The sequence below is a fragment of the Trachypithecus francoisi genome, unplaced genomic scaffold, assembly GCF_009764315.1.
Source record: "Trachypithecus francoisi isolate TF-2019V2 unplaced genomic scaffold, Tfra_2.0 Lachesis_group5, whole genome shotgun sequence".
Classification (NCBI taxonomy): domain Eukaryota; kingdom Metazoa; phylum Chordata; class Mammalia; order Primates; family Cercopithecidae; genus Trachypithecus; species Trachypithecus francoisi.
In genome coordinates this window covers 134,330,777-134,352,745 of record NW_022681470.1, presented here as the reverse complement: position 1 = coordinate 134,352,745, position 21,969 = coordinate 134,330,777, and the positions used below count along the sequence as shown (strand labels likewise).

Here is a 21,969-nt window from a genome sequence, read left to right as displayed (position 1 = left end):
TCCTAGGCTGAGCCCAGCCTGTAGGTTTGCTCCTCCAGCTGGGCTCTTTATCCCCAGAATCTGACGCGGGTAGTCCTCAGTGGGGTTGGGGCTGGATTCTTTCTTCCTGCTTCCAGCAGTCAGGTCTCAGCTCAGGCCCTGGGCTGCTTGGAGGCAGAACTTGAACTCTTGCCAGGGTATGAAGCCAGAGATGACAGGCTTCTGTCTCTGAAACTCCTAAGTCTGCACCAGGGGAGGTGCCTGACATCCTCCCTGCCCATGTTTGGAGAGGAGCCCAGATGATCTGGGGCAAGGGTTGGCCTGGCCCAGCTCAGCTGGCTACGAACTCTCACGGTAAGTATATGCTTTTACCTGAATGCCCTTGTCTTGGAAGGGCAGGGTGGAGGTAAACTTGGGGCTCAGATTCCCCTTTAACCACCCCCCAACTTCCCGGGAACTGCCAAGAAGGTGCAGAGACCTGAGAATTCAGTACTCGTCCTGGGGCACCCTGAGCTGCACCCAGCTGGCCCAACCCGAGGTTTTGGCTGGCTGCCCAGGCACAGAAGACACACCCAGGCTGTGGGGATTGGCTGCTCCAGCCCAGCCCAGCCCAGCCTCCTAGAGCCTTCCCTAGATCAGGGGCCAGGCCAAAGACCTCCCAGCAGAAGAGGAGAGGAGGTTGTGTGGGACAAGCTGCTCCCGACAGAAGGTGCCAGGCTGGGGGTGGCCAGGCTGGAGGGTCCTGGCCTGGAATGGGGAAGGCACTGCCCAAGGCTGGGTTGGCTACAAGCTGCTGGCATGGGAAACTGGTGGTTTCCTGGTAACTGAACTCCCAGCAAATTCCCAAGGATTCAGGCTGGGCCCTTCTGGACTCTAATCAGCCCATCTCTCTCCCTTTCTGTGTGGTTGCCAGATCACTGGAGGCCACTTGGTTGTTGGTTTTGGTTGGGCCTTTCTGGACTTTAGATCTCAGCCCCTGTTTACCCACCTCGGAGCCCTCCCTCCCCTGCCCCCAGTAGTTCCTGATCCTGCCCTTCTCCACTGTCCCTGGAGCTCTTCCCTGGGCCTCAGGACCATCCTGTCTGCCCTGTAGGATGTCACTGCTGAGCCTACCCTGGCTGGGCCTGGGACCGGTGACAACGTCCCCAGGGCTGCTCCTGATGCTGGTTGCGGGGTCCTGGCTCCTCGCCCGCGTCCTGGCCTGGACCTACGCCTTCTATGACAACTGCCGCCGGCTCCAGTGTTTCCCGCAGCCCCCAAAACAGAACTGGTTTTGGGGCCACCTGGGCCTGGTGAGTGTGACAGCAAAATGTGTCTGGGGTCTCAGGGTGGACGGATTTCCAGAGGAGCAGGAATGGTGCTCAAGGAGCTTGGTGTTGATGGCGTCTGGGGCGTAGGACCCCAGAGAAGCAAGGGCGATGGCTCATTCATTCCTCTGCTCACACTCATTCCTCTCTTCACTCACTCCTCTACCCACTCACTCATTCCTCTCCTCACTCACTCATCCCTCTACCCACTCACTCATTCCTCTATCCACTCACTCATTCCTCTCCTCACTCACTCATCCCTCTACCCACTCACTCATTCCTCTGCCCACTCACTCATTCCTCTCCTCACTCACTCATTCCTCTCCTCACTCACTCATTCCTCTATCCACTCACTCATTCCTCTGCCCACTCACTCATTCCTCTCCTCACTCACTCATTCCTCTCCTCACTCACTCATTCCTCTATCCACTCACTCATTCCTCTGCCCACTCACTCATTCCTCTATCCATTCACTCATTCTCCTGACTCACTCATTCCTCTCCTCATTCACTCATTCCTCTATCCATTCACTCATTCCTCTCCTCACTCACTCATTCCTCTCCTCACTCACTCATTCCTCTCCTCACTCACTCATTCCTCTCCTCACTCACTCATTCCTCTATCACTCACTCATTCTCTCCTCATTCACTCATTCCTCTACCCACTCACTCATTCCTCTATCCATTCACTCATTCTCCTGACTCACTCATTCTCTCCTCATTCACTCATTCCTCTATCCATTCACTCATTCCTCTCCTCACTCACTCATTCCTCTCCTCACTCACTCATTCCTCTATCCACTCACTCATTCCTCTCCTCATTCACTGATTCCTCTCCTCGCTCACTCATTCCTCTACCCACTCACTCATTCCTCTATCCACTCACTCATTCCTCTATCCACTCACTCATTCCTCTATCCACTCACTCATTCTTCTCCTGACTCACTCATTCCTCTCCTCACTCACTGATTCCTCTATCCACTCACTCATTCCTCTATCAACTCACTCATTTCTCTATCCACTCACTCATTCCTCTCCTCACTCACCCATTCCTCTATCCACTCACTCTTTCCTCTCCTCACTCACCCATTCCTCTATCCACTCACTCTTTCCTCTCCTCAATCACTCATTCCTCTACCCACTCACTCATTCCGCTACCCACTCACTCATTCCTCTATCCACTCACTCATTCCTCTCCTCACTCACTCATTCCTCTGTACCTACTATTTCCATCCTGTTTACCTTCAAATGCTAATGTCTTCTCACACACCCTCACAGACACACACAGCAATAATGTTTGACTGGCTACCTGGACATCCCTTAGCCCGGTCGAGTGGACACCTAGAATTAACCATCACAGGAGTTGACGGCCCCCTGACTTGTTTCAGATCACTCCTACAGAGGAGGGCTTGAAGAACTTGACCCAGCTGTCGGCCACCTATTCCCAGGGGTTTACGATATGGATGGGTCCCATCATCCCCTTCATCGTTTTATGCCACCCTGACACCATTCGGTCTATCACCAATGCCTCAGGTACCCATGCAGAGCTTGTGGTGGTGGGTGCAAGGCCAAGCCTCTGTGTGGTCCCTACAGTACCCAGGCCCCTCCTTGAGTATTCATGCCCATCACTGAGACTTCCACCTCAATGTCTTCTCCCTCCATTGCCATCTGCTCCCTGCCTTGGTGTTCTGGGCACCACTGGGGCCCAAGATGCCTCAATTCAGGGCCCTTTCTTGAAGGAACCCCCATGCTTGAGGAGACGGGTCTAGACAGAGACATTTCCAGCTTCATGGGATCAGGAATCGGCAAGAGAGAGATGGGTGTGACACCCCAGAGAGCTGGGTGTTTGATGGGGCAGGCTGGAATGTTTTCTGGAGGAGGAGTTGTTGGAGCTGAGTCCGGACCAATGAGTAGGATTTTTTAAAAAGTGTGTGGCAGGATGATGCAGTGGGCTTCATCGGTATTTGGGGGCCCAGCCAGTACTGGCACAAGCCTTGTCCATCCCTCAGCCCAGAGCAGTAGGAGGACTTGTGGCTGGCAGCGAATCTGGGCTGTTATTTATGTGACGTCCACCTATGATGGGTCTGTTCCTTCTACCTCATCCTGTCACTCATCCGCCCTACGTTCACTGCTCTCCTCCTGCAGGCTTCAGGATTCTCCAATGGGAGAACCCACACCAGCTGCTTGATCTCCCCTTGCTCTCTGCTCTTCTCGTCCTTGGACACACCAGGTTCAGCAAGGGAAGTGGCAGCATCCCACAGAAACTGTGGTTCTGACCCCAAAATCTTTAGTGACTCTGTGCAGGTCACCAGCTCTCTGGCTGCTGAGGTTTCTTTCAGCTTGAGTGCTGGAAACTCAACTTTGTGTGCTCTAAGCAAATAAAGAGAATCAAAGTAGTGTAAAGTCCAGGGACGGTGGTCTTCAGGCATGCCTGAATCCAGGTGTCAATGAACATCATCAGGAATCTGTCTCCTTTTCTTAATTTCACCATTTCTCTGCATCACTTTTTCTTTTAAGGCAGTCTTTCTCTTATGGTGTCAACCATGGGTCCCAGCAGCTCGGTTCTTGTTAGAAAGCTCAGCTTTCCCCCAGAGGTCCCATAAATAGCCTATAGTTTCAATATTATACCTGGTTATATCTTTTCTGTTTAATCTGGGATCGTATGGAGAAGTCATCACGTGTGTGGCTCAGCTTTGACCAAGGACACTTGGGGCATGGCAGAGACTTTCTGGCTCTTCTCTGACATGTGATTTGAAATTGTCTTTTCTCCTCCTTGTCATCTCTTCACCATGTTTGTAGCTTGTCCAAGGTCTAGGAGCTAAGGTCTCTTTGGAATTTGTCAGAGTCATTATTTTAGTCTTCCTGAGCCAAGTTTTGAAATCCATTCCTCTCATGCTTGAAGAAAAGCCTTGGTTACACCTGGGACACGTCTGGGACATTTAAGAAATCATATTTAAACTCTATCTGGGGCCTGTCTGTGGGGTACACAGAGGTCATTTCAGACTATCTCAGGTCCATGTCAGGAGATGACAGAGAGTGCTGGGGCAGACAGGGTGTCCTGGGCTCCTTTAAAGGTATTTTGTAGAGTGTGGAGGTGTGCTCGGTTGTTGCAGGACATGTTGGGACATATAGGAGCCATGTCAGGGCATGCTGGGCTGTGCTATGCCCCGTTAGGTTGTGTCATTTGCAACTGTGCTGTTGCAGCCTGGGCTGGTCCTTCTTCCTCTATCCTCCCTTCATCTTTTGCCCTTGGCCCCCTGCCCGCTATGCTGGGCATGGAGTGGGGAAAGTGCTGGTAGGGAGCCTTGCCCTACACCTGAAGTTCCTCTCTTGCCCTCTACATGGCCCCTCATGATCCTCATTCATGCCAGCTGCCATTGCACCCAAGGATGATCTCTTCATCAGGTTTCTGAAGCCCTGGCTGGGTGAGTACCTGCACATGAAAGGGGTTGGGGACGACCTTGGGCAGGGGTGGGGAAGGTGCTGCTCTTGCCCACTGTCCTTGGTTGCCCTACTAGGAGAAGGGATACTGCTGAGTGGCGGTGACAAATGGAGCCACCACCGTCGGATGCTGACGCCCGCCTTCCATTTCAACATCCTGAAGCCCTATATAAAGATCTTCAACAAGAGTGCGACCATCATGCTTGTGAGTCCCTTGAACTCTGGGTCCCAGCTGGAGTCTTGGGGTGGAGGAACAATGGACAGATCTGGTCTGGAATTTTGGCTCTTCTGGATGACATTGGGCCATTGCTCTTCCTTTCTGAACCTTGGTTTCCTCATCTGTAAAATGGGGAGGATAATCCCTACTTAAAAGGTCGTTTACTTGGCACAAGTAGGTTCTCAGAAGGTGTCAATTTCTGTGTTTTTCTCACAGAATCCCTGTAAACTCAAGAGAGTAAAAGTAAAGATTGCGTAGTAGTCATTGCTGAGTACAAATCACTTCAGAACACACTGGCTTAGAGAAAAAAGGGTTTACGATTTCTAACGAGTCTGTGAGACAGCTGGCCAGTTCTTCTGGATGTGGAAGGGATCACTCTTGGCACATGAGAAGCTGTGGGTCCGGTGGGCAGCTTTGTTGATCCTGGCTTAGTTCATTCACATGTTTGGGGCTTCACTAGCTTCAGACTGATCTGGGATGGCCTCAGCTGTGACACCTGGACTTCCCCCATGTGATTCTCTGCCTCCAGAAGGCACCCTGTTGCTCACATGGCAGAGACTGTGTTCCGAGAAACTGACAGGAGGCTGCAATGTCTGTGGACATTGTCTCTGCAATGCTTCAAAGTTCAACCAGGTTTGGGTCTATTAGAGTTACTACGTCATCATTTCACTACACTGTATTGGCCAAAGAAAGTCAAAAGTCCAGTACAGACTCAAAGGGGTGTAAAACAGAATGCATCTCTTAATGGGAGTTGCTGAAAAATTACTGTGCAAAGGGTGTGAATACAGGGAGAAGTGAAGAATTGGGGGTCAGGATTTTGTGAAGTGTCTAGGACTTTTTAAAATATGCAAGCTGATAAGTTGGCTTGTTACCGTTTCATGGATTCTAACACAAGACACAAGACTCCTGGGTCAGAGACAAAGGGTAGTTGATTACTCATGGCACAATAAGTGACATGTACTTCTTGTTGGTTTGTATCCTTTTTCTGAGTCAACCTAAATTCCATGAGGGTGACACTGGTGGGCCTCTATAGTAGTCTGCTCATGCAGTACATTGTATGACAGACAATGTGCATTAGGCTTAGGGAATCTGCTTTAATAGTGGCAGATACAAGCCTGATACTGGTCCAGGGGGAGTCACTGCCTTGTCTCTCCAGGTTGTTTTGTGCAAACACAACTCTGAGAAATGGCTCAAGTAAGAACATAATGGTCTTGCATTGGTGGCATACCCAGCAAGGATGCTCAGGGCTGATGAAGAAGTGCCTCTTCCAACACAGGGATATTTTTGAAATGAATTTATTGCAATGGAGATGAATAAAGCAAACATTTACTGGGCACTCATCATATGCCTAAAAAAAGTCGTGTCCCAATGCCAGGATATAAGTTGTCTAATTTAATTTTTTTTTTTTTTTTTTGAGGCGGAGTCTCGCTCTGTCGCCCGGACTGGAGTGCAGTGGCCAGATCTCAGCTCACTGCAAGCTCCGCCTCCTGGGTTTCTGCCATTCTCCTGCCTCAGCCTCCCAAGTAGCTGGGACTACAGGCGCCCGCCACCTCGCCCGGCTAGTTTTTGTATTTTTAGTAGAGACGGGGTTTCACCGTATTAGCCAGGATGGTCTCGATCTCCTGACCTCGTGATCCGCCCATCTCGGCCTCCCAAAGTGCTGGGATTACAGGCTTGAGCCACCGCGCCCGGCCCTAATTTAATTTTAATAACCCTGTTAGGTTATGGTTATTTTTGTCCTATTGCAGATGACGAACTGAGGGCCAGAGAGATTAGAGAGCTGGACACAGTTCAACCAGTCAGGAGGTGAGCTAGGAGTGGTGGAGCAGAGATTCTATCCTGGTTGATCTGGCCCCAAAGCAGATCATCTTGATCTTTATTGAATATTTGACAGGTGGGACCTAGAGGAGTGCACTAGGTTGACCAAGGGCACACAGAGCATAGTAGACAGAGCTGAAACTTGAATGCTGGTTTCTTGACTCCAAGCCATGGGTCTTCATCTCCTAATACAAACAGCTTCTGCTCCCATCCAAGTCTGGTTCTTGCCGGCAATGGGTTCCTGGGGCAGAGGAGCAGCCGGCTGGTGGTGGGGGAGTCCATCCTGATGCTTCGGGCTGGGGAGGAGCACAAAGGCAGCAGGGCCCAGCTCTAGCTCTCTTCCCTTCTCTGGCCAGGACAAGTGGCAGCACCTGGCCTCAGAGGGCAGCAGTCGTCTGGACATGTTTGAGCACATCAGCCTGATGACCTTGGACAGTCTGCAGAAATGCATCTTCAGCTTTGACAGCCATTGTCAGGAGTGAGTTCCTTCCCAGGGCCTGGGATGTGAATCCACGGACCAAAGGGAGTAAGTTGGGAAGGGAGGAATGAGCAAAGTAACCAGAAGTACCTTTCTGGAGGATTTGTATCATAGCTGTGCTCTGAAGGTCGACGAAGAGAAGAAAGTGTTGTCTTTCCAGGGAGGTAGAAATATTTGGGCAAAAGCAAGGTTAGGATGAGCCAAGCATGTGCAAGAGATAGTAGAAACGAGGTTGTGGAAGTAGGGGCTAGATATTAAGGACACTGAAAATCAGGAAAAGTGGTATGAAGTTTATAAAGAGATTTCCGGAGAGCTTTTGTAATTTCAGCTGATGATGAATGTGGTAAGAGTTGAGCTGTGTGGGAAACTGATAGCCCGCCACCACATCCAGGTAATTTCTGTATATTTAGTAGAGAGGGGATTCACCATGTTGTCCAGGCTGGTCTCGAATTCCTGACCTCAGGTGATCTGCCCTCTTTGGCCTCAGAAAGTATTGGGATTACAGGCGTGAGCCACTGTGCCTGGCTGCTCCTTCTTTCTTACATGGTGAAAGAGAGAGAGGGAGAAAGAGAGATGAGAGAGATTTGGTTATTGGGGCGGGGGGAGGGTAGCTGGAGCAGGGATGAATTGGAAGAGGATGAAGTCTGAGTTGTGTGGACACTTTTGGTAAGAAAAATTATCAGTACTGGATACTGGGTGGGAGAGAGAGGAGAGAAACGTGGTGTCCAAGCTGTACTCTAGGTGCCTAGGTGCATGGAGACACTCTCTCAGATATGAGATGCAGGGAGAGAAGATGGTCTGGAGAGTCAGTCTCATGACTGATATCCACCATGTATCTCTAGGACCATCTGTTTCTAGATACTGAGTTTCCTGATGGGAGGTCGCTCCTGGCTGCTGGTGGGAGGTGTTCCTGGGGCTTTGCATATGTTACAGTGTTGCCTCCCTTTCTGCCCTCGGCCTGCAGGAGGCCCAGTGAATATATTGCCACCATCTTGGAGCTCAGTGCTCTTGTAGAGAAAAGAAGCCAGCGTATCTTCCAGCACATGGACTTTCTGTATTACCTCACCCAAGACGGGCGGCACTTCCGCAGGGCCTGCCACCTGGTGCATGACTTCACAGATGCTGTCATCCAGGAGCGGCGCCGCACCCTCCCTACCCAGGGTATTGATGATTTCCTCAAGGACAAAGCCAAGTCCAAGACTCTGGATTTCATTGATGTGCTTCTGCTGAGCAAGGTGGGTTTCTCTATGATCTGAATTTAAGTGAGAGAATAGAGCTTGATGTCAAATGTCAGATGAAATAAATTGGTCTTGATCCAAAGGGCACTGGGAGCCATGGAAGATGCTTGAGAAATGGAAGGTCACAGATAGGTTTTAGAGATGACTTTATTGCATGCAGCTTACGGGGCACTGCTAATTTTGAAACTGTGAAGAGCCTGAGATTTTACTTAACTTACAAGTTACTGTGTTAGTCTTTCACATTTTTATGTATATCTATATGTTTATGTCTATGTCTATATCTATGATGACAGATGCACCAAACTCCTGGATCATAGCAGCCCATTAGCTATTTACAACAATAACATCAGACAGAGTAGGATTGTAGTGCTGGTTCCCCATTCCTAGGGCAACACAATGTTTTTTACCTGTAAATGCACAAGAATTTGCACCATAGGAGAGGGGCCCCCACGTGATGAGTCTTATATCTTATATAGGACTGCTAGCTCATATGTTCCTTCTTTCTTACAGGGTGAAAGTTGAGAGAGAGAGAGACAGACAGAGAAAGAGAGAGAGAGAATGCTTTGTTCTGGAGTATAAATTACTCCTCTCCTGTGAAATGGCAATTTCTATAGTTTTATAACCCAAATATCTTCTGGAAAGATAAGACTCTCTGAGTTTACCACTCTAGAATGTGAGCAAATATTTTTGGAGCAATACATAATTTCTAACCTCCAAGGCAAATTGCCATTCAAATATCCTGTACCCCAGGTTGCCAGTATCTTTTTCTCTGAAAGTCTGTATTATGCAGAAAAAGAAAACATTCGAGAGCCATTGATTCCTGCCACCAGGGTCCAAAGAGGAGACAAAGAAGCTGGGGGAGGCCCTCGGAGTTGGAGCTCTGGTGATGGTGAACAAGAGAGATTTAGGCGTGCAGAGTGGATTTGAGTTTCCTTAAGAAGATCAGAGCTTCAGAGATCATCTCAGGTTAAACTCTGAAGTCTCAGAGATAGTATAATTTGTGTGTGTGTGTGGTTCAGGATGAAGATGGGAAGGCGTTGGCAGATGAGGATATAAGAGCAGAGGCTGACACCTTCATGTTTGCAGGTGAGGGTCCCAGTGTGTGACTACAATGGGGACAGAAGTCCCTCCATCTCAGGATCCAGGTGGGTGGACCCTGGATCACTCCATTCTGCCCATCTTCCCCCTCCCTCCATCCTCCTGAGGGCCTCAATATCTGGGCGCTGTCCACCCTCTGGTGCTGAAGTCAAGCTTACCTGGCTGCTCCTCAGGCCATGACACCACGGCCAGTGGTCTCTCCTGGGTCCTGTACAACCTTGCGAGGCACCCAGAATACCAGGAGCGCTGCCGACAGGAGGTGCAAGAGCTTCTGAAGGACCGCGATCCTAAAGAGATTGAATGGTGAGTGCAGGTTCTTCTGGCCTGTTCCTGAGCCCATCATTTGTTCTGCTCCCCAAGTGAGGAGGGGTGGAGGAGTTGTTTTGTTGATTCTTCCACTATTGTGTAGTGGGTATAAAAGCAGAAGACCACAGGCAGGGCTTGACACCCAGCCTGGCTGTCAGGGGAAAGGTTGCATGCCTTTAGGACCGAAAGACCCAGGCTGCTGAGAGAATTGGTGACAGTATGTGAGGACAGATAATGCCACTTTGCACATGTTCAGCAAATGAACTTCCCCTCCACTCTCTTTCTTTTCTCCCAGAAATATCATTTTTTTCGAACCTCCTCACTTCTTGAATGTTTGCTCAGGTGGCAAGGGGGAAGTTGTTTTTGTCAATTCTTCCATTATTGCTTAGCAGTACTAGGAGTAGAGCCCACAGACAGAACTTGGTATCTAGCTTGGCTCGCAGGGGAAGATTTTCAGGCTTTTGGGACACAGAGTCCTAGTCTGCTGAGAGAACTAGTGACAATATGTGAAGGCAGATGATGACACCTAGACACGTTCAATCAATGAATTTTACCTTCACTTCTTTCCTGTTTTCTCTGAATTAGCATTTTTTTGAACATCTTTACTTCCTGAAAGTTTGCTCTTTTGTTCACTAATTCCTACCCTCCAGTCCAGTCCAGGGAGTTGTAAGGAAGACCTGGGGGTAAAAGTCATGTATCTTTGTCTAGAACACCTGCATCATTCATCCATTCAGTCTTCATTCAGCACACTCTTCCATACACGTTTCCAATGCCAGTTCTGTTCCCAGCACCTTTCTGTGCTCTGGAGACCTGGAAAGAACCCTGCCTATGGATGTGTCTTCCAGGTACTCCCAGTCTAGTGGGAACAGTCCCAGTGCAAGACATTCCCAGTCCACATGGGCAAGGATAGAGTTGAGAGCAAGAGAAGCATGGCTGGGAGTACAGAAAGTGTTTCAAGCCAGATGTGTTGGCTGTCGCTCGTGATACCAAGTACCAAGGAGGCTGAAGTGGGAGAATCATTTGAGGTCAAGTTTAAGATCAACCTGGATAATACAGAAAGAACCCATTTCTAAAAAAGTAAAAAACCAAAATAATAAAGTGCAACTGAAACCCTGAATGATGATCAGTAGATGTTTGGATGCTGTAGTACTCTAGGTGAAAAAGGCAATCTGGGCAAAAATGCAGAAAGGGGGAGTGGGAGAGAGGGAGAAGAGGGAAAGAGAGGTTTGTGCATTGGGGGAAGGAGATGATCATAAAGGGAGAAAGAAGTAAGAGGGAAGGAAAGTGAGGGAGAGCAAGATAAAGAGAGGAGGGAAGACAGAAGAAGACAGAGAGAGAATGAGAGAGGAAGGAACTGAGTTATGATGAGATAATAACCATGGCAGTGAAAGCAGAGTCCGGCTGTGGAAGGCATGGGAAAATGGTAATGGCTTCCATTTTAACCCAAAGGCAATGGGGAGCCATAACAAGTGGTTCAGCAGGGGAGTGACAGGTCATATCTGGGCACCAGAAAAATCTTTTCAGGGCTACTGTGGGATAGAGGACCAGCTGTAGAATGAAGTCCCAGTGAAGACTCTGACCTGAGCCAGGCCAGAGGCTGGGGATGGAGAGGAGACAATGGATTGGACAGGTGTTTTGGAGACAGTGTCTTCCCGTCCGAGCCTTTGCTCAGCACAGCAGTCTTAAAAGGTGGCAAAACTTTTTGTGCTTTTAAAAACCAAAATATCAAGAAATATTGCACATTTTGTAAAAAAAAAAAAAAAGTGCCCCAAAATTTATAAAAATGAGCTTCCTTCTTAAGTCTCACCCTAGCAGTTTCTACCATCAATGGTTTTGTGTGTGTCCCTCCAGAAAATGGCTATCCTGATTCCCACATTACATGAACACACACTCTTTGTATACAAATAAGAGCGTATAAAATAGACATAGTATTTTTTTCCCAAGATGGTGGATTGGAGGCAATGTCAGTGTGCCTCTCCCATGTGGAAGGACAGAATAGTGTGTAGAGATTCACACTGTGAACTTTCTTTTCCCAAGAAACAACACAGGGACTTAACAGAAAAACCAAAAGAATCCACAGGTCCTTCAATAGAAGCTGCAGGCTGCCTCCCACTCTGTAAGACAGGTGAAAACCTGTAAATCCCCAGAGGGTGAGAGGGGGAGAGACTGCCTCGAGGATACACATCTTCACTGAGGAATCTGAAATTCCAGACCACAGGGGAAGGCCTTAACTCTACCCAGGGCTTGAACTGATTTAAGGAGTGGTGAGAAATATAAAAGTAGAAGCAGCAGTAGGAAGTGCCTTTCAGGCATTCCCAATCTCCAGCATGGACTGAGGGAAGCCATTCCTTATTGTATCTCACAGGGGGCCTTGGGGAAGTCAGACAACTAGCTCAGGCAGGGGTCACAGGTTGAACGAAATGACCAATTGAATTTCTTGATAAAACCTCGAGTGGGAATGAACTCCCTTGAACAGAACCTGGAAGGCAAGCAGGAAGTGTGCCGTAGACAGGAGTTCAGGAGCTGGGTGCCTGGCCTTGGACAGGGACAAAAAAGGGCGTGGCCTGAAAGCATTGCTATTTCTGTGGAAAAAGCTTATGGCCTGGGGCAAATCTTAGTTCTGTTCACAGACTACCTGGATCTAAATCCAGTGCTATGAGTGGAACACTGCAGGTGTGAGACCCACCTTGTGCTAACTGCATGGGAGCTGGGTGAGGCTTACTGCCACCTGCTACTCTCCACTCCTTTGGCAAACTCCTCTGTGAGGCAGGGGCAGTTATACTCACCTCTGGAACATTACCCCAGTGACCTGAGAACAAGAACGGCCTTCTGACTCTCACAGGGCAAAACAAACAAAAAAACAGTTGCAAAAAAAAAAAAAACAAACAAACAAAAACCTAGGGATATATTTAACCAAGGAGGTTAAAGCTCTCTACAATGAGAACTACAAAGCAGTGCTGGACAAAACCATAGATGACACAACCCAGTGAAAACATATCCCATGTTCATGGATTGGAAGAATCAATATTGTGAAAATGATCATACTGTGCAAAGCAATCTACAGATTTAATGCAATGCCTATTAAAATAGCTTCATCATTTTTCACACAACTGGGAAAGGCAATTCTAAAATTCATATAGAACCAAAAAAGAGCCTGCGTAGTCAAAGCAATACCAGGCAAAAAGAAAAAATTTGAAGGCATCACCTTACTGGACTTCAAATGACATTACGAGGCTACAGTCACCAAAACAGCATGGTACTGGTATAAAAGCAGGCGTTTAGACCAATGGAACAGAAAGGAGGACCCAGAAATAAAGCCAAATACTTACAGCCAACTGATCTTTGACAAAGCACACAAAAACATAAATAGGGGAAAGGACACCCTATTCAATAAATGGTGCTGGGAAAGCTGGATAGCCATATGTAGAAAAATGAAACTGGATCCTCATCTCTCACCTTGTACAAAAATCAAAGGCTTAAATCTAAGACCTGAGAGCATAACAATTCTATAAGATAACCTTGGAAAAACTCTTCTGGACATTGGCCTAGGCAAAGAATTCATGATCAAGACCACAAAAGCAAATACAACAAAACCAAAAATAAATCAGTGGAACTTAATTAAACTAAAAAGCTTCTGTACAACAAAATAATAATAATAATAATAACAATAATAGCAGAGTTAGCAGACAACCTATAAAGTAGGGGAAAATATTTGCAAACTATCCATCTGACAAGAGGCTAGTATCCAGCATCTACAAGGAACTCAAACAAATCAGCAAGAAAAAAAAAACAATTCCATCAAAAAGTGGACAAAGGACACCAACAGATAATTCTCAAAAGAAGATACACAAACAGCCAAGAAACATATGAAAAAATGCACAACATTGCTAATCATCAGGGATATGCAAATTAAAACCATAATGAAATACCACCTTATTTCTACAAGAATGGCCATAATTAAAAAGTTCAAAAACAACAGATGCATGTTGTGGACGTAGTGATAAGTGAAATGTAGTGAAATGCTCATACACTGCTATGAAATTAACACAACCTCTGTGGAAAACAGTAAGGATATTCTTCAGGGAACTGAAAGTAAAGCTACCATTCCATCCAGCAATCTCATTACTAGGTATCCACCCAAAGGAAAAGTCATTACATGAAAAAGACAAAAGCACACACATGCTTACAGTAGCACAATTCACAACTGTAAAGATACGGAACCAACCTAAGTGCCCATTGACCAATCAGTAGATAAAGAAAATGTGACATATATACACCATGGAATACTACTCAGCCATAAAAAGGAATGAAATAATGTCTTTTGCTGCAATTTGGATGGAGCTGGAGGCCATTATTCTAAGTGAAGTAAGTCAAGAATAGAAAACAAAATACCATATATTTTCACCTATATGTGGGAGTTAAGCTGTGAGGACACAAATACATACAGAGTGATATAATGAGCTATGGAGACTTGGAGATCAAGGTTGGGAGGTGGGTAAGGGAGAAAAAACTACATATTGGGGACTGTATACACTTGGGTGATGGGTGCACTAAAACCTCAGAATTCACCACTATAGAAATCATCCATGTAACCAAACCACTTTTACGCCAAATGCTATTGAAATAAAAAGAAATAAAGTAGACACATATCTTCACATTAACAATATATCTTTGGGAGCTTTTCTTTTCTTTTTCTCAAAATATGAGTTTTGGAATATTTGTTTTATTTTTAATTGACAAATTTTACTTATATATATTTATAGGGTGCAATGTGATGTTATGATATATGTATACAATGTGGAATGATTAAGTCAATTTAATAAACATACCCATCATCTCATATACTCATCATTTTTGTGGTGAGAACTTTTGAAATTTGCTCTTTTAGCAATTTTGAGAAATATATTATTATCATCTGTAGTTACCATGCATGTAATAGATCTCAAAACTTATTTCTCCTGTGTAACGGAAAGTTGTACCCTCTGACCAATGTCTTTCCATTCTTTCTTCTTCCCTTCTCTGGTAACCATCATTCTCTTCTTGGTTTCTATGATTTCTGTATTAGCTATTTTAGATCTCATAGGTAATTAAAGTCACCTGCTATTTGTCTTCTTGTGCCTGGCTTATTTCACTTAGCGTAATGTCCTCCAGGTTCTTCCATGTTGTCACAAATGAAAGAATTTTCTTCTGTTTTTAAAGCTGAATAGCACTCCGTTCTGTATATATGCCACATGGAAGATGAGTTTTGAATTACAAAAGCAATGATGAGAACAGGTTCTTCTTGCACTCAATGAGACATTATAGATAAGACAAGGGTTATCCTTGACATTCCTGCTACCCCACCAAATCTTCCTTTCTCCAAGTGGGCCTGTAGAGATACTGATTTGTCATCTATCTGTCTGTCTGTTTACCAATCTATCTACATATCTTTCCATCATCTCTCTCCTTTTATGTTCCATATATTTTTTGTCCTATACTATTTACATTTATGGACATTTCAGAACATGTTTTTTTTTTTTTTTTCCACTTAATAGTGTGTCTGATAGCTATTTTTTTCTGAGTGCTGAATAGCATTCTATGTTTTATTTGTCCCATCCCTTTCTTGAAGACACTTGTATAAACATTTCCAATCATTGTAGATATGGTCAATTTGCCTTCCAGAGTCTCTGTACTGATTTACCTTCTGGACTGCATTGTGTGACAGGACTAGTGATCCTCATTTTCTCCTTTAGTGTAGCTGTATAGTGTTCCATTCTGTGGATGTTTGTTGCGGGAAGTCAGGGACCCTGAATGGAGGTACCAGCTGGAGCCCCAGCAGAGAAACATAAATTGTGAAGATTTCATTTTAATATGGACTTTTATCAGTTCCCAAATAATGCTTTTATAATCTCTTACTCCTGTCTTTAATCTCTTAATCCTGTTATCTTCATAAGGTGAGGACGTACGTCAACTCAGGATCATTGTGATAATTGTGTTAACTGTACAAATTGATTGCAAAACGTGTGTTTGAACAATATGAAATCAGTGCACCTTGAAAAAGAACGGAATAACAGCAATTTTTAGGGAACAAGGGAAGACAACCATAAGGTTTGACTGCCTGCAGGGTTGGGCAAAAAGAGCCATATTTTTCTTCTTGCAGAGAGCCTACAAATGGACGTGGAAGTAGGGAAGATATTGCTAAATTCTTTTCTTAGCAAGGAATATTCATACCCTGGGAAAGGAATGCATTCCTGGGGGGAGGCCTATAATGGCCGCTCTGGGAATGTCTGTCTTATGTGGCTGAGATAAGGACTGAGATTCACCCTGGTCTCCTACAGCACCCTCAGGCTTACTAGAGTGGGGAAACCTCCGCGCTGGTAAATTTGTGGTCAGACCAGTTCTCTGCTATCAAACCCTGTTTTCTGTTGTCTAGGATGCTTATCAAGACAATATATGCACTGCTGAACATAGACCCTTATCAGTAGTTTGGCTTTTGCACTTTGCCTTGTGGTCTTTGTTAGACCCTTATCAGTAGTTCTGCTTTTGCCCTTTGTCCTGTTCCCTCAGAAGTGGTCTTTGTTAGACCCTTATTAGTAGTTCTGCTTTTTGCCCTTTGAAGCATGTGATCTTTGTACCTACTTCCAGTTCTTACATCCCCTCCCCTTTTGAAATCCTTAATAAAAGCTTGCTGGTTTTGAGGCTCAGGTGGGCATCATGGTCCTACCAATATGTGATGTCACCCTCGGTGGCCCAGCTGTAAAATTCCTTTCTTTATACTGTCTCTCTTTATTTCTCAGCTGGCTGACACTTATGGAAAATAGAAATAGCCTACACTGAAATATTGGGGTTGGGTTCCCCCAATAGATGTTTATCTAAACATCTCCCCATCTATGTATATTTGGCTTGTTTCATCCTTTTGCTAAATTAAACCTGTGCAATTGGCATGTGTCCTCAGTGATCATTGCTCATATGTGTAAGCATCTCTGCAGGACAAATTCCCAAAAGTGCAATTGCTGAATCAAGGACCATTTGCATTCTACAATTGTAATAATGATTGCAAATCCATTTCTGTATTTGCTGAGTTTGATGGCACAAGCTTTCCCACAAATTTGCCAATAGTGTTATTGTATTACTAAATTTAAAATGTTTGTCGGTCTTCACATTTCATCTTTTAATGAGCATTTTCTTAAATAAGAGTGAGAAAGAGCATCCTTTGCCCAAGTTGATAAGCCACTTATTTTCTTTCTATGGGAGTGGTGATCTTATATTTTCTGCTGTTTTTCTTTGGGTTCTTTTTTCTTATTTACTTATAAGAATGTGTACCACAATTAATGGTTTTTTTCTGTCTTTTGTTGCAAAATATTGCCTTTTGACTTTTTGGGGGGTACTTTTGGCTAATTTTTATAAAGTTACATTTGTCCATATTTTCTTTTGTACCATACTACCCATCTATTTCCCAGAGTTTTGTGGAGCTTTCTTTAGCAGATGGGAAGTTTTCACTTATTCACACGTCTGTCTCTGACCTTTTTAGTCGTTTGAATGCATCCTTTTTTATGGCATTGCCATACTATTTTTATTACTGTGACTTTTTTTTTCTTTTTGCTTTTTTTGAGACGGAGTCTAGCTGGAGTGCAGGAGTGCGATCTCAGCTTACCAAAACCTCCCATCTCCCGGGTTCAAGCGATTCTCCTGACTCAGTCTCCTGAATAGCTGGGATTACAGGCACTGTCCACCATGCCCAGCTAATTTTTGTATTTTTAGTAGAGACGAGGTTTCACCACGTTTGTCAGGCTGGTCTCGAACTCCTGACCTCAAGTGATCCGCTCACCTCGGCTTCCCAATACTGTGACTTTCTAATAGGTTTTAATATGTGGCAGAGTGGCTTTTTCTGTTGTTGTTGTTAAATCAGCCCTTACAAACATTTGTTGTATGGTAAAGTGTATGTTTCATTTGGATTGAGGGAAATTTATAATGAAATACAGAGATTTCATGTTTCCTTTTAAGTTTAATCCAGGTATTTTATATTATTTTGACTAGTATATTTTCTTTTATTATGTTTTCAGTTGATGGTTATTTCTACATGGTAAAACTAATGATTTATGCAAATAAATTCTGTGCCCAATGAACATAGTACATGCTAAAGATGGTGTTGTGTATCAAGAGAAAAAATATAGATAATTAAGTAAAAGTTCTTGGGACAACTGGAAAGCCTTGTGGAAAAAAGGCAACTGAACCTGGTTCTCATGTCTTATGACAAGATAATGTTCAGATTAATCATTTTTTTCTAAAAGAGTCCTAAAAGCTCTGGAAGGAACCATGAGAAAATTATTTCATAGCTCCAGATAGGGATAACCTTATTTTGACATAAATCCCAGGGGCTATGAAAAACTAATACACTGTTAAATGAGAAAAGATACAGGCCAGGCATGGTGGTTCATGCCTGTAATCCCAGTACTTTGTGAGGCCAAGATGGGGAGATCACTTGAGATCAGGAGTTCAAGACCAGCCTTGTCCACATGGGGAAACCCCGTCTCTACTAAAAATGAAAAAAATTAGCTGGCTGTGGTGGTGAATGCCTGTAGTCCAAGCTACTTGGAAGGCTGAGGCAGGAGAATCACTCAAACCTGGGAGGCGGAGGCTGCAGTGAGCCGAGATTGTGCCACTGCACTCCAGCCAGGGCAACAGTGACTCCATTCTAGCCCCCCACTCCCCCAAAAAGGATACATAATAGTGTCTATAGTAGATGCTGTGCTCCCATATAATTTTTTAAGATGCTAAAAATTAGCCCAGAAAGCATACATTAAGAAAATAATAATCTGGCATCGTGTGGGGAGAAGTAAATGGCATTGGGCCATAGAGGTGGATTATGTTTTAAAGTTCTCAAATTCTGAACCAAATAAGTGCACACAATATTAAAATTTTAAATAGCCACTGCAAAAGAAGAAAGATTAAGCAGAGAATTCAGTTCCTTTGCTGGATCTTAAATGTTTATAAACATTTTCCAGTGGGGCCTCTAGTGTTTTCTAAGTGTAAAATCACTATCTGCCAAAATGATATATTTGCTCCCACATTTCAAATTGCATGACTCTTTTTTTCCCTTGCCTAATTGAACGTTCTGGTATCTCTAGTACCATGCTAAATAAGAGCAAAACATTGGATCTGGGTATTTTGTTTGTTACTCATTTGCATTTGAGTTTGCTTTCTTGCCACAGACAATGTTTATTTTTACGCAAATTTGTTAACCTTTTACTGCTGGCTTCTGGGTGTTTTCCTCAGAGTATTTATTTTTAACTGCTTGGCTAAATTTTCTCTGATACTTTTCTAATTGTCTGCTTCTCTAATTGTTTTCTGCTTTTAAAAATTCTCAAATGTTTGTTCCCCATGGAGTGTATTTTGTGACAGGGAGAAAAGGTCTCATCTGGAAATAGAAAAGGTGGAGAGTTGTGTCTTCGCTCTCCTGATAATGATTGGGGCTGGGGTGTTTCCTTAGGGACGACCTGGCCCAGCTGCCCTTCCTGACCATGTGCGTGAAGGAGAGCCTGCGGTTACATCCCCCAGCTCCCTTCATCACCCGACACTGCACACAGGACATTGTTCTTCCAGATGGCCGAGTGATCCCAAAAGGTGCCCACAGCCTCAGGGGGAGGAGCCTCCCAGGTAGGAAGATGGGCCCCTCAGGGGATCCTCGTCCTGACTGCCCCCTTCTCTCCCACAGGCATTATCTGCGTCATCAATATTATAGGGGTCCATCACAACCCAACCGTGTGGCCGGATCCTGAGGTGCTGCCTTCCTCATTCACCACCACCACTCCCATCCTCTACTCTTTTTTTGTTTTGTTTTTTGTCAATTCCAATGTTCCTAGTGGAGGGGGCAGGGTTTTGATGAGGAAAATCCAACATCACCTCGCCCCAACACACACATTTGTCTCTCCAACAAGGTTGCTGGACCTAGGAGACCTCACCCAGCAAACCTATGTCTCACCTGCAGGTCTATGACCCCTTCCGCTTCGACCCAGAGAACAGCAAGGAGAGGTCACCTCTGGCTTTTATTCCCTTCTCTGCAGGGCCCAGGTAAGAGCATCCTGTGTCTGAGGCAGGGATGGGGTGATGTTTGCGGGAGTGGAAAAAGGAGGACGTTACAGATGGTCCCAGTTCCAGCGCTTCCCTCCATTCCTTCACAGTTTATGGGAAAACGTCCATGGAATGGGGATGAGTAGGTCCTACAGGGGTCCTGGGTGCTTAAAATCCCCTTCTCCATCTGCTGGTCTGAGCTGGGAGCTGGAGTCTGGCCCAGGCTCTGGGACATGCAAGTCCACATGGGGGTCCCAGGCACGCTTTACCCCTCTCTATATCTCTCAGGCTGAGCTGGGTGTGGTTGGGGGGTCCCGGGTCAGGCTCCTGGAGTGATGGGACCCAAATGCGGGTCTTGGGTGCAGTCACAGTCCACTCTCCCGCCTGCAGGAACTGCATCGGGCAGGCGTTCGCCATGGCGGAGATGAAAACAGTCCTGTCACTGATGCTGCTGCACTTCCGGTTCCTGCCGGATCACACTGAGCCCCGCCGGAAGCCGGAGTTGATCCTGCGCGCTGAGGGCGGGCTTTGGCTGCGGGTGGAGCCCTTGAACGCAGGCTTGCACTGACCGTCTGATCCATCCACCTTATTTTGCAGATTCTCATGAATAAAACGGTGCTGTCACCTCTACCTGGGCCTCACTGACTGCCGGCAGGTGGCTCTTGGGGATTGGGAGACTTCAGGGTGAGGTCTAACCTCGGTGGGTTGGGCGGGGTGTTGTCCCTGACCCCAAGACCCTGACTGCCTCTTTGGCTGAGCTTAGGGTCTCCATGCCTAGAACAGGGTCTCTCAGAGCCCAAGTGTGGACTTCATCCTGTGGACAATATGGAGTCATGGGAGGTTTTTGAGCAGGAGAGGGACCAGGATTAAGAACGGATTTAAGAAGCGAGACCCAGGCTGAGTCAGTGAGAAGCAACCGTAGAGGCAGATCCTTTCTTCCGGTCTGGGAGTGTCCCAAGACTGAGATTCCTGGCCAGTTCAGAACATAGGGATAGAAGGGTGCAGCTTTTACCCTGGCAGGCTCTCAGGAATTCTCAATTTCCTTTCCTGCCAACCTCCCACCCTACGTCTCCCCTTTCCAGTTGATCACTTTTCTGACCCCCTTTCCCTAACTTCAGACAGCTCCATTTTTTCCTCTTTTGAGCCCTCTGACTCTGCCCAGGCAGCCCGTCCATCAGGTACTACCTGAATCCTCCCCCTACTCTCTTCTGTTATGTGCCAGGCACTCTCGCAAGTGTCAGAGGTTGAGCACGTCCTCACCCTTTCACCTCTAGATTCCTCCTTCATTCCCATCACTGACCCATCTTGGGGTGGGATGCAGTCAGGACCGTCTCATTTGACCCTTGAGATTCAAAGCCAGATGATTGGAAACAAAACACTACCCCAAAGTTATGGGATCTGGAGCCAGACTGTGGTGCTGAAGTCTCACATTTGCTGTGTGACTTGAGCCAGTTAATTCCCCTCTATGCACTTCAGTTTCCTCAAACATATAATGCGGGCAACAACCTACCTCAGGGTTTTTCTGAAGACAAAGTTTGAGGAACTCAGAACTGTGCCTGGTGCACATTGGACGCTTAATAAATGTGGCCATTATTACCTCCTCTCTGAGAAAGTCTGGCTAATAAAGCATGTTGCCTTTAGAGATAGTTTTTTTCTACTATGACTTTAAAGACTGTTTTGGAACTCATAGGCAAAAATTCTGATATTTGTGCTCCTTGAATAAGCTCCTGGTTGCCATGGTGCTTCATTGATGATAACCACACATGCAAGTGTTGTCCAGAGTATGCAGGGTAAGGCAAAGGATAGTTTGTTTTTGTTTGGAATTTTATAGTATAAACATAGGATAAAACTTCTTCCAACCATATCACCTTTTGACCTTGCAAGGCCATGATCTCTGCTTTTCTGGAATGAAATCTCTTTCAGTGTTGACCTTCACATTCTAGCACCAGCAGGAAGCACAGGCGAGGGCACTATGAGTAGCATTAGAAGAGAATTCACACTGTAAAAATAATTCATTCCTTAGCTGGTGGAACCAATG

General features: G+C 45.7%; 1 protein-coding gene across 3 annotated transcripts; it reads left to right on the top strand.

Moving 5' to 3' along the window:
- The first annotated feature begins 317 nt into the window (after positions 1 to 317).
- On the top strand, positions 318 to 20,561 carry LOC117076170 (cytochrome P450 4F12). 3 transcript variants are annotated; one of them, XM_033199337.1, is made up of 13 exons: positions 318 to 688; positions 1,073 to 1,271; positions 2,674 to 2,818; positions 4,657 to 4,710; positions 4,804 to 4,931; positions 7,118 to 7,239; positions 8,204 to 8,474; positions 9,497 to 9,563; positions 9,749 to 9,878; positions 19,351 to 19,484; positions 19,576 to 19,640; positions 19,849 to 19,931; positions 20,322 to 20,561. In XM_033199337.1, the coding sequence occupies exons 2-13, from the start codon at positions 1,074 to 1,076 to the stop codon at positions 20,497 to 20,499; spliced, it is 1,575 nt and encodes a 524-aa protein (XP_033055228.1). In that variant the 5' UTR covers positions 318 to 688; position 1,073; the 3' UTR covers positions 20,500 to 20,561. The 3 variants fall into 3 exon arrangements, 2 of the variants coding, with proteins under 2 accessions (XP_033055228.1, XP_033055227.1); XM_033199336.1 differs by lacking the exon at positions 318 to 688 and adding an exon at positions 701 to 799; XR_004434264.1 differs by lacking the exons at positions 318 to 688; positions 19,576 to 19,640 and adding an exon at positions 701 to 799 and having other exon boundaries at positions 19,351 to 19,517; positions 20,322 to 20,388.
- Positions 20,562 to 21,969: the final 1,408 nt, after the last annotated feature.

Excerpts from the sequence above, each read along its gene's own strand:
- LOC117076170 (XM_033199336.1), top strand. The coding sequence starts at position 732 with ATGGGGAAGGCACTGCCCAAGGCTGGGTTGGCTACAAGCTGCTGGCAT. Across the intron at positions 4,711-4,803 it reads GTTTCTGAAGCCCTGGCTGG|GAGAAGGGATACTGCTGAGT; the intron begins GTGAGTACCTGC and ends TTGCCCTACTAG. Across the intron at positions 4,932-7,117 it reads AGAGTGCGACCATCATGCTT|GACAAGTGGCAGCACCTGGC; the intron begins GTGAGTCCCTTG and ends TTCTCTGGCCAG.